The 15436-nt window shown below is 41.0% G+C and overlaps 2 protein-coding genes across 2 annotated transcripts in view; one reads left to right on the top strand and one right to left on the bottom strand.

The window, feature by feature from the left end:
- Nucleotides 1-6739, bottom strand: part of tax1bp1a (Tax1 (human T-cell leukemia virus type I) binding protein 1a) — a 62403-nt gene extending 55664 nt beyond the window's left edge. Inside the window, exons 1-2 of the mRNA XM_070436000.1 lie at nt 6628-6739; nt 5683-5902 (exon numbers count right to left, since the gene is read on the bottom strand). Coding sequence (XP_070292101.1) covers nt 5683-5874 — 192 coding nt within the window. The 5' untranslated portion in view covers nt 5875-5902; nt 6628-6739. The remainder of the gene's footprint in view (nt 1-5682; nt 5903-6627) is intronic.
- Nucleotides 6740-7782: 1043 nt separating this feature from the next.
- hibadha (3-hydroxyisobutyrate dehydrogenase a) overlaps nt 7783-15436 on the top strand; it is a 57370-nt gene continuing 49716 nt past the window's right edge. The window contains exon 1 of the mRNA XM_023975161.2: nt 7783-7891. Within this exon, the coding sequence (XP_023830929.1) occupies nt 7819-7891 (73 nt within the window). The 5' untranslated portion in view covers nt 7783-7818. The remainder of the gene's footprint in view (nt 7892-15436) is intronic.

The raw sequence follows: 15436 nt of genomic DNA, 5'->3' as shown, positions 1-15436 counted from the left end.
TCTCTCCTTCTCCCCTTTAAACTAGCTGTGTTTCTCCCCTTTAAAACTAGCCTGTGTTTCTCCACTTTAAAAACTAGGCCTGTGTTTCTCTCCCTTTAAACGGCTGTTTTTCTCCCCTTTAAAACATAGGCTGTGTTCTCTCCCCTTTAAACTAGGTTGTGTTTCTCCCCTTAAATTAGGCTGTGTTTCTCCCCTTTAAACTAGGCTGTGTTCTCTCCCTTTAAAACTGAGGCCGAGTCTCTCTCCCCTTTAAACTAGGCTGTGTTTCTCTCCCCTTTAAACTAGGCGTGTTTCTCTCCCCTTTAAACTAGGCTGTGTTTTCTCCCTATTAAACTAGCGCTGGCTTTCACTCCACTTTAAACTAGGCTTATGTTTCTCTCCCACCTTTAAACTAGGCTGTGTTTCTCTCCACTTTAAAACTAGGCTTTGTTTCTCTCCCACTTTAAACTAGGCTGTGTTTACTCCCACTTTAAACTAGGCTGTGATGTCTCCCCTTTAAACTAAGACTGTGATTTCTCCCCTTAATAAGCTGTGTTTTCTCTTCCCTTTAAACTAGCTGTGTTTCTCCCTTTAAACTAGGCTGGTTTTCTCCCCCTTTAAACACTAGCCTTGTTTCTCCCCTCTGTCAGCCCTTACACACACACCTTCTGCCAGCTTCTCCAAGGAGGGAAGAGAACCTGAAAAGAACAGTGACGCAGGGTGAATCTCTCCACAGCCTAGTTTAAATGGGAGAAACACAGCCTAGTTTAAAGTGGAGAAACACAGCCTAGTTTAAAGGGGAGAGAAACACAGCCTAGTTTAAAGGGGAGAGAAACAGCCTAGTTTAAAGGGGAGAAAAACAGCCTAGTTTAAAGGGGAGAAACACAACCTAGTTTAAAGGGGAGAAAAACAGCCTAGTTTAAAGGGGAGAGAAACAGCCTAGTTTAAAGGGGAGAAAAACAGCCTAGTTTAAAGGGAAGAATAATCAACTTTTTTTCCCTCCTCCTGCTAAATGAAGGGAGAGATATGTAATGATATGGAAGGCATGTGTTGTTAAGTGACGGCTGAGTWAGAGAGGACAGAACATCATAACTCCAAACATAACCTACAGCGTAAAACTGTCAAACACAATCACACTCTCCCTCCCTCCTTTTCTCTTTCCCTTTCTCCGTCCTTCTCTCTCTCCCGCTTCTTAATTTCCACATCCCTCCATCTCTCTCTCTCCCTCCCTACAGATCTCTCTCTCTCTCCGTCACACAACACCTAACCAGATTATTTAATGTCATATTGTCCTAAATATTCTAAATTAGTGTTGTGTTCAAACTCAGGTTAGGGGCCATTCACTCTAACCAGATCTCCATGGAGACAGCCTTAGCTGAGAGTTTCTGAAACAGACCATGATTTACTCAACAACGTGAGTCATCCTATGGAGCTAAACCACAGGCTAGTGTTACCTTGATGACAAAATCCACTTTTAATGCAATAACAATGTTTGGAGTGATAAGGATTGTTTGTTTGATGACAATGTTCTGTGCGAGGGTGCTAATGTTTTTAGTATGATGATAGTAATTGGTGTTATGATGATATTATGAATGAGGGAAATGCACGTAAGGCCTATTCAGAATGTGGATGACATTCTAGAACACCTTATAACGTATCTAACTCTTATCAAGGGAGAACATTCTTTATAACCAAGTGTCTCTTTTAATGACAAGGTAGGGTGGGCTGGTTTATATTTCAGTGTGTGCGTGCAAAATTGTGTGTGTGTGTGTGTTTGTGCGTATCTATGTACTTGCGCGTTAGTCTAATGGGGAGGTTTGAACACATAAATAATTTGTTAATTATATAGTGGATGGTCGTAGGTGACTGGAGTTTGGTTGGGAGTGTTCAGACTCAGGAGTGATGAGAATAATCACAGACCAAGCTTCCATCCATCACGGCGCAGAGGCGTGTGCACACGGTGCGATGGCACATTAATTACATGCTTACTAAACAGGTTTCTCCCAGCTAACGTCACAAACATGCCACAACTCCACTACCTCCTGAATCAGGGGCTTTTTCAGAAGCATAAAGTTGTGTGTGTGTGTGTGTGGTGTGCGTGTGTACGTGTGGTGTGTGTGTGTGCTTTACATCATAAGAGTTGATACAAGTGCTTAGGAGCTTCTAAAAACTAAAATCTCATTCCAATCTTATTGTGTTTGATACATGGGTAAGTGTGATAAGTGCATGACTATCAACATGCAGCATCACCTGGGCCTTGTGTTGCCAATCCTAATCCCTGTGTTCACAAACCTGGGTTTTAGAAGAAAGTGTCAATGACAGTATACAGCCAGTAGGGGGAGCCTGTACCTAACCTACATATTGCATGTCAGAGAGCCTCAAGGTCTGTGTGTGTCACTGTGTGTGCTGTGTGTGTGTGTGTGTGTGTCACTTGTGTGTGTGTCTGTGTTGTGTGTGTCATGTGTGTGTGTGATGTGTGTGTGTGTGTGTGTGTGTGGTGTTGTGTGTTTTGTGTGTGTGTGTGTGTCTCTCTGTGTATGTCTCTATGTGTGTATCTGTGTTCTGTGTGTTCTTTGTGTGTCTCTCTGTGTGTGTGTGTGTGTGTGTGTGTGTGTGTGTGGTGTGTGTGTGTGTGTGTGTGTTGTGTGATGTGGATGATGTGTGTGTCTCTCTGTGTGTATCAGTGTTGTGTGGTCTCTCTGTGTGTATCAGTGTGTGTGTCTGGCTGTGTGTATCATGTGGTGTGCTCTCTGTGTGTAGCAGGTGTGTAGTGTGTGTATCAAGGGTAGTGTGGAGTAAGTGCTGTGAAGAAGAAGCTGTGCTAGATGTATGTGTCTGGATCTCTCTCAGTAGTGCATACACACACACCACACACACACACACACACACACACACACACACACACACACACACACACACACACACACACACACACACACACACAAAGAGAGAAAGACCCTCACATAGTGGTGTCACATGAGGCTTCACCATCACAGACTCCATTAGTGCAGATTAACCAATCTACATTTTCCAAATAAACCCACCATCTTTATTCATTTGTAATTGAGCTGGGTGGATTTGAAGTAACTTCTTAAAGGATGATAAAATGCTTTGTGTCTTTATGAGACATTACATTTCCTCGTTCACATTTCCTGTTAATTAAGTGTGAGATTTGATGGGCCCTGATGAAAGAGAGGAGAGTGGGAGGGGACAACAAGAAAGGGAGAGGTGGAAGAGAGAGATGGAAAGAGAGAGAAATAAATAAGAATATGTGTGTGTGAGAGACCGAACACAAAATACCCCCCAGCAAGACCTGTCTGTTCTCCCTGCCTCCCCCACCTCCCTCTGCACATTAAATAACCACACCACAGCTACTGGAAACATCTCTGTGGAAGGAAACAGGGAAGGAAAGAGGGAGAAGAGAATCCGGTTGATGAAAGAGGAGAAGACATATTTTAGTTGGTGGGTCATGAGGAAACATTAATACACTAACAAAACRGATCCCAACATTTTATTTTTTATATATTTTTCACAAAAAAACTTGCATTTTCAGGTTGCAAGAGTGCGGTTACCTTCTGACATTAACGTACCCTCAAACACACCTGTGAATGTTGGTGTGTCACTATGCTACATAGAACAAGTGGTCCCATTAACCTGGTTGTAGGAGCTGGAATGACAGGCAGCAAACTCAGTTTGCCTAGTAATGCCATGACTGCTACATCTAGCCAACTAACACATTAGCTGCAATTTATGTCATTCTAGTGCTTCCACTCTCGGGTGTTGGCTGATCATGCATCCACGATTAGCTAGCTAGTGGATATTGCCTGGCCTGTGMGCTAGCTAGCTACATTTCAGGCAGTTAGCTATCCTCCGGTTGTAAGTTACTAATAGTGCTGAGGGATTAGTGCTTCTTGAGGTCGGTTCGGTTATTAAAAAATAATCACGGTCTTCGATTTCTGTTTACATTTTTTTWAACAAATTATTTTAGCGATTTTTTWAATAGAAATTCCAAAGCCAAAAATTATGAACATTCAATTGCCAAAACATTGAAACATTTCATTGTCTCTGTCAGGTCCACAGTGGGTAGACATCAATCGAAAATGAGGATAATAATATGAAATAATAAAATATTTCAGTTGTGTTTATTACTTAGTATTTATTTGATTACTTTATTATTTTTTATTTCTTAAAGTCATCATGTCTGCTCAGGCAGTAGCAGCCAGCCAGTCAGACAATGTTATCTCTGCTCCCCATACTGTACTGTCTTTAGTCATCCTATTTAGCTAGGCTAGTAGCTAGCTGTCGGCCAAAATCATTTTTACTAGTTCTTCAAGACTGCTTTTTACCAACTACTACAAATATCACCCGGGTAGATCTACCTCACGAACTGTCTCTATCCTCTCTCATGCGGTCTGTGTGTAGGCTATCCGTCTCAGTCAGAGCCTGGAAGAAAATCCGCAATGGATTATGGTCATTGTAGATAATTACCACATTTCTGCACTGAACTACATTGAATATTTGTTTAATGAAAACTACAACGCCCTTCAGCCCAATGAATGATTTGAATTATCTCAAGAGAAATAGCATGTTGAGCTAACAAAACAAAAAAATGGAGGTAAGTGGAATTCAAGTAATTGAACCGACGTCGGTCAATCAGTCCTCTATTTGTATTTATTAGGGATCACCATTAGCTCTTCCTGGGGTCCAAACACATTAGGGCACTTACATATWCAACAAAAGATAAAACAGTACATCATATAACATTATTACACCACTACATATATACACACAATACAAAATGTATAATACCATCATTCAACAATATTACAATATACGTGTGCGTGTCTGTACCTTTGTGTGTGTCTCTTCACAGTCTCCGCTGTTCCATAAGGTGTATTTTTACCTGTTTTTAAAATCTGATTCTACGGCTTGCATCAGTTACCTGATGTGGAATAGAGTTACATGTAGTCATGGCTCTATATAGTTTAATAACCCTCCCAAAATAGCTGAGTTGAACATATTTGTCTGAAAACAAACTAGCTATGCAGGCTGGCTCATCTTCCACTGTTTGCTGATCATGCATCCACGATTTGTTGGCTACTGCCTGCTCAGTGAGTGACCAGAATGCTAGCTAGCTAGATTTAACCCAGTTAGCAATCCCCCAAAATGCGGTAGTCACTGTCAGTTGATTAAACGGCTGTGAGTTGAGTCCAGCTAGTTAGCTAGCTAGTATTGCAAATTAGCTAGCATTTCATTAGCTAGCTCAACTGTTGTACTAGAAGATGTCTGAGATGACACAAATCCTGTATGTTACTGGGGTGTAGAAATGTTAGAGTCGTCTTTTAATTTTAAGATAACTATCATTAAACTGGGTGGTTACTACTGATCCGAGGCAAGAGAAATTGTCCGCCATGTTATTTTTTGGGGTCAGAGCTTGGAGTTGGGCATATTTGTATTTGATGCATCAAATTACAACTGGCTATAGACAAGGGAAGCAGGGGTGCTGATAAATGTAAATAAATAAAACATWTTTTTACAATTATTATAAGAAAAAAACAAATCCACAAAATGTGTGGACTAGGCCTTTATTACTCATGTGTGAGCGGAGAAACACAGTCATCAGCAGAGTGAAGAAAGACACTCTTCAGAAGCCCCCCCACCCCCACCAAATCATCTGGGGGGTGACACACCGTGTGATGTTACCTTAAAGATGCCCACCCAGTCTTTGGGGTTGGGGGTGATGTAGGAGGTGAGGGTGTAGCGACACTCCAGTGCCTCCTGGGGCAGGAAGCTCTTCCTAACGTTCTGGAAGATAACATGAGCAAAGTTTGATGTTTCCATGACACCAATGCCACTGGTGGGCGAAGAGCCCACCACCTGGAACGAGGACATCATATCCTGCTTGTCACTTCATTTGTCTGACCTGCTGGGGGAAATAAGGAAGTGAGAGAATATGGAGAGAGAAAATAGTGAAGGGATATGAAAACAAGCCTGGCCAGGCATGCATATTTTCTCCTCTCTCACTCACACACACACCTCAAATTTAACCTAGCAAATGTACATTTGACCCATTTACAATAACATTTGAACTGATCGAGTCCCACTGTTAGGTTGTTTGATCTACATGTAGGCTTTAGTGAACTGAAATGTAACATGGAATAATTCCAAGCCTGCCTACGAATGTTGAAATGACGATATGATGGCAAACGTCAGACTGCATAAGATCCCGTTAACTGTAAAACACACTGTTATAGTAAAGCAGCAAAGAGCTGAAGCGCGTGTGCGCCAAAACAAGGACGACCTAATTTAGCTAGCAACACAGCCAGCACAGGTGGCATTTTCACACGCACGAAGAGAGGCTAGCTATAAGAGCCTGTATCTGACAAAAACACATTTAGGATGATTAGCTACCTAGATAAACTGTTCGCATAGATAAMGATTCCTTAAAGTAACTTTCATTGTCATTGACAACTGAATTGATTAAGTATCTAGCTGCGCATTAACCTTCAATGGCCTTTTAGCTWCCGAAACTGATCTGACCACAACAAGGTAGCTAGCAACAATCTCAGGGTTATCTGTCTTGATAGGCCAAACCCCCTAGCAATACGACAATCACAGCTATTGTTTCCGTTTAAATCGATTCATTACCTGTCTTACATATGAATCCAAACAAGGTAAAATGATGTTTTGAAAGACAACATATGACAGTCCAAAAGCCGTTGTTGTCACAGCTTCAGGCCCCGTTGTCAACCACTGAGCTATGGTTGTCACTGATGGTGTCACTTCCGGGATGGGATGGTGGTGCTGAGGAAAAAGATTCCAGTTGCACCATGCGAAAATGTCAATGATTTGATGCCTCGAAATAATCTATTTAAAATGCTTATAATGAATGACTATAAGTAGCTATCTCTGACTAATGTAAGATTATTTGCACAGTTGCTGTAATTGCACTGGGAAATAAATAGCCTAGTGCGGCACTCACACTCACATACACACACACACCCTGTACACACTGGGGTGAGGTAGCCCAGGGGTTAGAGCGTTGGACTTGTAACCGAAAAGTTGCAAGATCGAATCTCCGAGTTGATAGGGTAAAAATATGTCATTCTTCCCCTGATCAATGCAGTTAATCTACTGTTCTTAGGCCCTCCTTGAAAATAAGAATGTGTTCTTAACTGACTTACCTAGTTAAATAAAGMTAMAWWYWTTTTTTTACACAAAGTGACGCTAGAGTCTGCATGCGATTTGATAGAGATAGGGGCACAAATTCACCAAAAAGACACACAGAGGACAAGAGAATGAACCAAMATTTACACCATTAAACACAAAGTACATCTTAAAACTTCAATAAATAAAAATACTCTACTACGCATGCACATTAGTTTGGGTAATAATACTCTGATAATACTCTGACTGGTGGAAATATATTTTTTTATAACATTTTGTTGAAAACGATGTTTGATTGAACACGATCAAGGTTCCCCATAACCGTAAATATAATGTTTAAAAATGATAATGACCACAAACGATTTGCGTTTGAATAGTTTTAATGGTAATAGCACATTCACTAATATTGCATCGAATAAAAAGGCCGCACTCGAAAGATTTATTTCAGCGTCTGAGACCAATTTACTAATGTACCCCAAAAACACAGTACTGTACTGAAAAGAGACGTAAGACATGAACACACAGGATGTCCCACCTTTTAAGATTTCTATTGGCTGTTGCGTTCGGCTGAGACCACTGAGTGGTCCAAATAGCACTCAATGATAACTAACTCCCCTTTACTTCCTGTCTGTCAGCTGTCACTGTAAACGCCGAGGTCAAGGGGAACGAAGAATGGCTGCGTTGTTCAGAGGGTCTCGGAATTTGTTGCAAAGGTGCAATAAACAACATGTCGATCTGGTTCTGGGTAACGTATTTACCAGTTTWAAAATTTCCACCGTATTTTTCGTGGTGTGCATGTGCATAATAGCACAACATGCAACCGAAAAACACACTTCCTAGCTAGGAATTTGTGGTGTGTTAGTGGCGGTTTTTGTGGATAACTTTGATATCTTCTGAACAGTTGGTTGGTTACCTGCTGTGTTTTGCGTTAGCTAAATACAATGGCCTCCCATGTTGACGTTAATGAAATACGACCATGAACTGATTGCCATTGATAGCTTGAAACAATGGACATGGCTATGCCCTCATCTATCTCACAAATCCCTATAAGTAGTTAGTCAATTCTGCAGACTCATGTTTCCTTGACTCTACATGTGACCAACTGAGTAGAACACGACGTTCTTCGTGGCTATAGTGCCTRCATACTAGCCCGAGCCTGGTGATTTGAATTTAGCCATAAGGCTCCCTCCCAGCTCTTCCTACACTATCATACCTATGTGTCAATTMATTTAACACAACTACATCAGTTCATATCGTCGCTTCACACTGATGTTGAACTCCAAATGGCCCTCCATCTGAGGTGCCACATTTATCCAATAAACCCTATTCCATAACTTTATCAAGCCAATTAAKCAGTATTGACATAAAGTGTAACGACGTTAACCTAAATTCTGTTTTAATCAAAATAATCATTATTGCGAGTTGTGACATAATAAAGGAATTTGAATATGAAGCAAGAGAAGGTAATTTGTCCTTACTAAACTCGCCAGATAATTTTCCAGCAATGGATGGTGATTTAGCAAGTTTTGACTGCAATGTTTAAGCAATAAGTCATGAGGGGGTGTGGTATATGGCCAATATACCATGGCTAAGGGCTGTTCTTACGCATGACGCGACATGGAGTGCCTGGCTACAGCCAGCTGTTAGCCGTGGTATATTGGCCATATACCACAAACCCCCACAGTGCCTTATTGCTATTATAAACTGGTTACCAGCTTAATTGGAACAGTAAAAAGTTTTTATTTATTTTTGTCATACCTGTGGTATACGGTCTGATATACAACGACTTTCAGCCAATCGGCATTCAGGGCTACCCATTTGCGATATTGACTTGTCATTTCAATAGGCACAGGCTACAGACTAAAATCTGGCTTTATGATTGTAATTCAACTTTTCCATGGTTTGCTTAGCTACATAGATGCAGGTAGCCTATTGCTCCTGATAGGCCTACATCTCATTTCAGATAGACTACAGTAAGRTGTAAGCTGTATGATTTAGTAGCTTGCTTAGTTCAAATTGACAGACAAATATATTCAACATGAATAGCGAGGCGACTTCGAGGTAACAAGTGCTTGTTGCCCGTTGGGCTACTGAGGATGGGGTCGTAATTTCAATCACTGAATTTAACATGAGTAATGTGCATATGAACTGAATATGCTTGTCAACAACAGCCAGGTTTTTTTTTTTACCTATATCCTAATCTGACTGACTGTTACTGTCAATTTAATGYGTTCTAACAACTGATAGKCAATTGTGATAGAGCTTTGATAACTTCCAATTAACTAAATGTGACCATTAATAATTGCATAATAACAATAATATGAAGTTATAGGCTATTTATTAAATCTGTTTGCCAGCTCCAGGTAGGCTACACAAGTGGCACAAATTGATTTGCAATGACTCCAGTGATATCATAATTTTAACGTATTTATTGTATCAAATGGTAATGTAGGCTAAAGAGATTTGATGGCCAGTCGATGCAAATGTGTCATTCTCATTCTCCACAGTTAATGTCAGTTTCATTGAGAACTTTTCCCCATAACAGAAGCACACAAGTGAGTTTCATACTTTCSATTTAACATTTCCATATGCACAGCCCTCAAGAACTGAGCATGCGGAAAACACTTTGAAACGGTTTTCCATAGGCAAAGTTGACATTAAGAATGTTTAAATCGCCTTAGAGTGAATTTATCTAATGCGCTGTAGTGCGGCCAAAGTTGTTTTCCAGAGCCGTTATTTCTTGATGCGCATCAGTTCTAGCGTGTTAATGTTTTATCACTCAGCAACAGCCTGCCTCACTGCTTGAAAGTCAGCAGAAGCAGGTCACAAGTGAAATATATGTATATGTACAGTGGGGCAAAAAAGTATTTAGTCAGCCACCAATTGTGCAAGTTCTCCCACTTAAAAAGATGAGAGGCCTGTAATTTTTTCATAGGTACACTTCAACTATGACAGACAAAATGAGGAGAAAAAATCCAGAAAATCACATTGTAGGATTTTAATGAATTTATTTGCAAATTATGTAGAAAATAAGTATTTGGTCAATAACAAAAGTTTATCTCAATACTTGTTAATATAATCCCATTTGTTGGTAATGACAGAGGTCAAACGTTTTCTGTAAGTCTTCACAAGGTTTTCACACACTGTTGCTGGTATTTTGGCACATTCCTCCATGCAGATCTCCTCTAGAGCAGTGATGTTTTGGGGCTGTTGCTGGGCAACACGGACTTTCAACTCCCTCCAAAGATTTTCTATGGGGTTGAGATCTGGAGACTGGCTAGGCCACTCCAGGACCTTGAAATGCTTCTTATGAAGCCACTCCTTCGTTGCCCAGGCGGTGTGTTTGGGATCATTGTCATGCTGAAATGCTGGATCATTAGCTTATACACTAACTGTCACACATCTAGATGGCCGGGCGGGGTGGGTGTGGAGCCAGAGACCGCAGTGGGGTCGAACTGTAGAACCCAGTTCCTACATTTAATTATAAAAATGTATTTTATCAAACACAACTATGCTATGTTTTATCTCTGGGCCCCTCAGCATGACCAATCAGAGCAAGATTACTGAATATAAGTACATTATTTACCTTCAGAGGTGAATGTATCAAACCAGTTGCTGTGATAAAAGTTTTTTGTTGTGCACTCTCCTCAAACAATAGCAGGGTATTTTTTCACTGTAATAGCTACTGTTAATTGGACTCTGCAGTTAGATTAACAATAATTTAAGCTTTCTGCCCATATAAGACATGTCTATGTCCCGGAAAGTTGGCTGTTGTATACAACGTCATTCTAGTCACTTTAGCGCACGTTAGMAACAACCGTCCCGGTTTAGGGACACCAATCCCGTAGAGGATATTGCAGCTTTAAGAGAAATGCCATGGCGTGCAACTTCAAAGTAGCCCAAAAACCTGCAACCAATACATTTTCACCCACGACATCGTTTTCAAAATAGGCAAATTTCGTCGGAAAATGGCAACTCTGASTTCAGCTACTCATCAGATATTGCATAACAAATTCTGGTCTCTGAATAGGACATTTCTTCAGCCAGCTAACCAATTTTTGGCAGAGTGGATGATTAGGGGGCCGGAACATAATTATAATTTGTACACTGCAAATTGACCATAACTAAGCCCAAAAATAAATTGTATTTGAAAAGGACAAGGCTACCTTGATTACATTGAGTCACGATCATTTCTGTTTTTATTTTGTGGGAATACTTGGTGAGCAGAGTTCCTAAATGAAACACATTTTTTGCGGAATTGATATATATATATATATATCAATTCTGCAAAAAATGTGTATATATGTGTATATATATATGTGTATATATATATACAGTGGGGAGAACAAGTTTTTGAAACACTGCCGATTTTGCAGGTTTTCCTACTTACAAAGCTGTAAGTTTCTGTAGTTCTTGACCAGGTTTGCACACACTGCAGCAGAGATTTTGGCCTGACAAAAGTATTTGATCACCTACCAACCAGTAAGATTTCCGGCTCTCACAGATCTGTTAGTTTTTCTTTAAGAAGCCCTCCTGTTCTCCACTCATTACCTGTATTAACTGCACCTGTTTGAACTCGGCAGGGATTTTGGCCACTCCTCCATACAGACCTTCTCCAGATCCTTCAGGTTTCGGGGCTGTCGCTGGGCATAACGGGACTTTCAGCTCCCTCCAAAGATGTTCTATGGGGTTCAGCGTTGGAGCTGGCTAGGCCACTCCAGGACCTTGAGATGCTTCTACGGAGCCACTCCTTACGTTTGCCCTGGCTGTGTGTGTTTCGGGTCACTTGTCATGCGGGAGACCCAGCCACGACCCATCTTCAATGCTCTTACTGAGAGAAGGTGTTTGTTGGCCAAGATCTCGCGATATATGGCCCCCATCCATCCTCCCTCAATATGGTGCAGTGTCGTCCTGTCCCCTTTGCAGAAAAGCATCCCCAAAGAATGATGTTTCCACCTCCATGCTTCACGCGTTGGGATGTGTTCTTGGGGTTGTACTCATCCTTCTTCCTCCAAACACGGCGAGTGGAGTTTAGACCAAAAAGCTCTATTTTTGTCTCATCAACCACATGACCTTCTCCCATTCTCCTCTGGATCATCCAGATGGTCATTGGCAAACTTCAGACGGGCCTGGACATGCGCTGGATTGAGCAGGGGGACTTGCGTGCCGCTGCAGGATTTTAATCCAGTGACGCGTAGTATGTTACTAATGATTTTCTTTGAGACTGTGGTCCCAGCTCTCTTCAGGTCATTTACCAGGGTCCTGCCGTGTACGTTCTCGGGCTGATCCCTCACGTTCCTCATGATCATTGATGCCCCACGCGAGCATAAGAAATCTTGCATGGAGCCCCAGACCGAGGTGACTGCACGTCATCTTGAACTTCTTCCATTTTTCTAATAATTGCGCCAACAGTTGTTGTGCCTTCCTCACCAAGCTGCTTGCCTATTGTCTATAGCCCATCCCAAGCCTTGTGCAGGTCATACGAGATTTGTATCCTCGAGTCCTTACACACTCAACTGTCTTGGCCAATTGTGGAGAGGTTGGCAGTCGTAGTTGATTGAGTGTTGTGACCAAGGTGTCTTTTATAACAGGTAACGAGTTCAAAAGGTGCATAATACACGGTAAGTGAGTGGAGAAACAGGAGGGCTTCTTAAAGAAAAAACTAACAGATCTGTGAGAAGCGCGGCGAATCTACTGGTTAGGTAGCGTGATCAAATACTTTGTCTCAGCGCCAAAAATCTCTGCTGCACGTGTGGCAAACCTGTCAAGAACTACAGAAAACTTACAGCTTTGTACGTAGGAAAACCTGCACAAAATCGGCAGTGTTTCCAAAACTTGTTCCCCCACGTATGAATTATTATATATAATACTATATAATATTATATATAACACAAATTATACAATATACACACACATATATACCACATTTTGCCAGAATTGATATATATATATTATAATTATCAATTCCGCAAAAAAAATGTGTATCATGTAGGAACTCTCTCACCAAGTATTGCCCACAAAATAAAAAACAAAATGATCGTGACTCAATTAATCAAGTAGCCTTGATCCTTTTCAATACAATTATTTTGGCTTAGTTGATGGTCAATTTGCAGTGTACAAATTATAATTATGCTTTCCGGCCCCCTAATCATCCACCTCTGCCAAAAATTGGTTAGCTGGCCTGAAGAAATGTCCTATTCAGGAGACCAGAATTGTTTAGGCAAGTATCTGATGAGTAGCCTGAACTCAGACGTTGCCATTTTCCACGAAAATTGCCATATTTTGAAAACATGTCGGGGTCAAAATGTAATTGGTTGCAGGTTTTTGGGCTACTTTGAAGTTGCACGCCATGCATTTGCTCTTAAAGCTTGCACAATATCTCTACGGGATTGGTGTCCCAAAAACCGGGACGCGTTGTTTCTAACGTGCTCTAAAGTGACTAGAATGACGTTGTATACAACAGCCAACTTTCCCGCGGACATAGACATGTCTTAATGGCAGAAGCTTAAAATATTGTTAATCTAACTGCCAGAGTCCAATACACATAGCTTTACAGTGAAAAAATAGCCCTGCTATTGTTTGAGAGAGGCACAACAAAAAAATCTTTATCACAGCAACTGCGTTTGATACATTCACCTCTGAAGGTAATAATGTACTTATATTCAGCTGAATCTTGCTCTGATTGCGTCATGCTGAGGGGACCCAGAGATAAAACATAGCATAGTTGTGTTTGCATAAAATACGATTTTATAATATAAATGTAGGAACTGCGGTTCTACAGTTCGACCCCACTGCCGGTCTCTGGCTCCACAAAACCCACGCCGCCCGGCCATCTAATGTGTGACAGGTTAGTGTATAAGGCTAATGATCCAGCACTTCAGCATGACAATGATCCCAAACCACACCGCCGTGGCAACGAAGGAGGGCCTTCATAGACAAGCATTTTCAAAGCTCCTGGAGTGGCCTTAGCCAGTCTCCAGATCGTCAACCCCATAGAAAATCTTTGGAGGGAGTTGAAAGTCCGGCCCGTTGCCCAGCAAACACGCCCAAAAACATCCACTGCTCTTAGCAGGAGATTCTGCAATGGGAGGAATTTGTGCCAACATACCAGCAACAGTGTGGTGACAAACCTTGTGAAGCTTACAGACAGAAAACGTTTGACCTCTGTCATTACCAACAAAGGTATATAACAAAGTATTGAGATAAACTGTTTGTTATTCGACCAAATACTTTATTTCTACCATAATTTGCAAATAAAGTTCACTGTAGAAAATCCTCTACCAATGTGATTTTCTGGAATTTTTCTCCTCATTTGGTCTGTCATAGTTGAAGGTGTACCTATGAAGAAAATTACAGGCCTCTCAATCTTTTTAAGTGGCGCAGAAAACTTGCACAATCTGGCTGGCTGACTAAATACTTATTTTGCCCCACTGACACTATACAATATTTCACTTTGGACCTGCTGCTGCTGACTTTCAAGCAGTGAGGCAGGCTGTTGCTGAGTGATAAAAACATTAACACGCTAGAACTGATGCCGCATCAGAAATAACGGCTCTGGGAAAACAACTTGGCCGCACTTACAGCCGCATTAGATAAATTCACTCAAGGCGATTTAAACATTCTAATGTGCAACTTTGCCTATGGGTAAAAACCGTTTCAAAGCAAGTGTTTTCCGCCATGCTCAGTTCTTGAGGGCTGTTGCATATGAAATGTTAAATCGAAAGTATGAAACTCACTTGTGTGCTTCTGTTATGGGGAAAAGTTCTCAATGGAAACTACATTAACTGTGGAGAATGAGAATGACACATTTTGCATCGACTGGCCATCAAATCTCTTTAGCCACATACCATTTGGATACAATAAATACGTTAAAATTATGATCATCACTGGATCATGCAAATCAATTGGGCCACTTGTGTAGGCCTAACCTTGAGCTGGCAAACAGATTAATAAAATAGCCTATAACTTCATATTATTGTTATTATGCAATTATTAATGGTCACATTTAAGGTTAATTGGAAGTCGTATCAAAGCTCTATCACAATTGACTATCAGTTGTTAGAACACATTAAAATTGACAGTAACAGTCAGGTCAGATAGATATAGGTAAAAAAAAAACCTGGCTGTTGTTGACAAGCCATATTCATTTCATATGCCACATTACTCATGTTAAAAATTCCAGTGATTGAAAACGACCCCAATCCTCAGTAGCCCCAACGGGCAACAAGCACTTGTTTACTCCGAGTCTGCCTCGCCTATTCATGTTGAATATATTTGTCTGTTCAATTGA

This window comes from Salvelinus sp. IW2-2015, linkage group LG30, assembly GCF_002910315.2.
Source record: "Salvelinus sp. IW2-2015 linkage group LG30, ASM291031v2, whole genome shotgun sequence".
NCBI lineage: Eukaryota > Metazoa > Chordata > Actinopteri > Salmoniformes > Salmonidae > Salvelinus > Salvelinus sp. IW2-2015.
The sequence above is the reverse complement of the archived record's forward strand: the minus strand, read 5'-3'. Positions and strand labels throughout refer to the sequence as shown.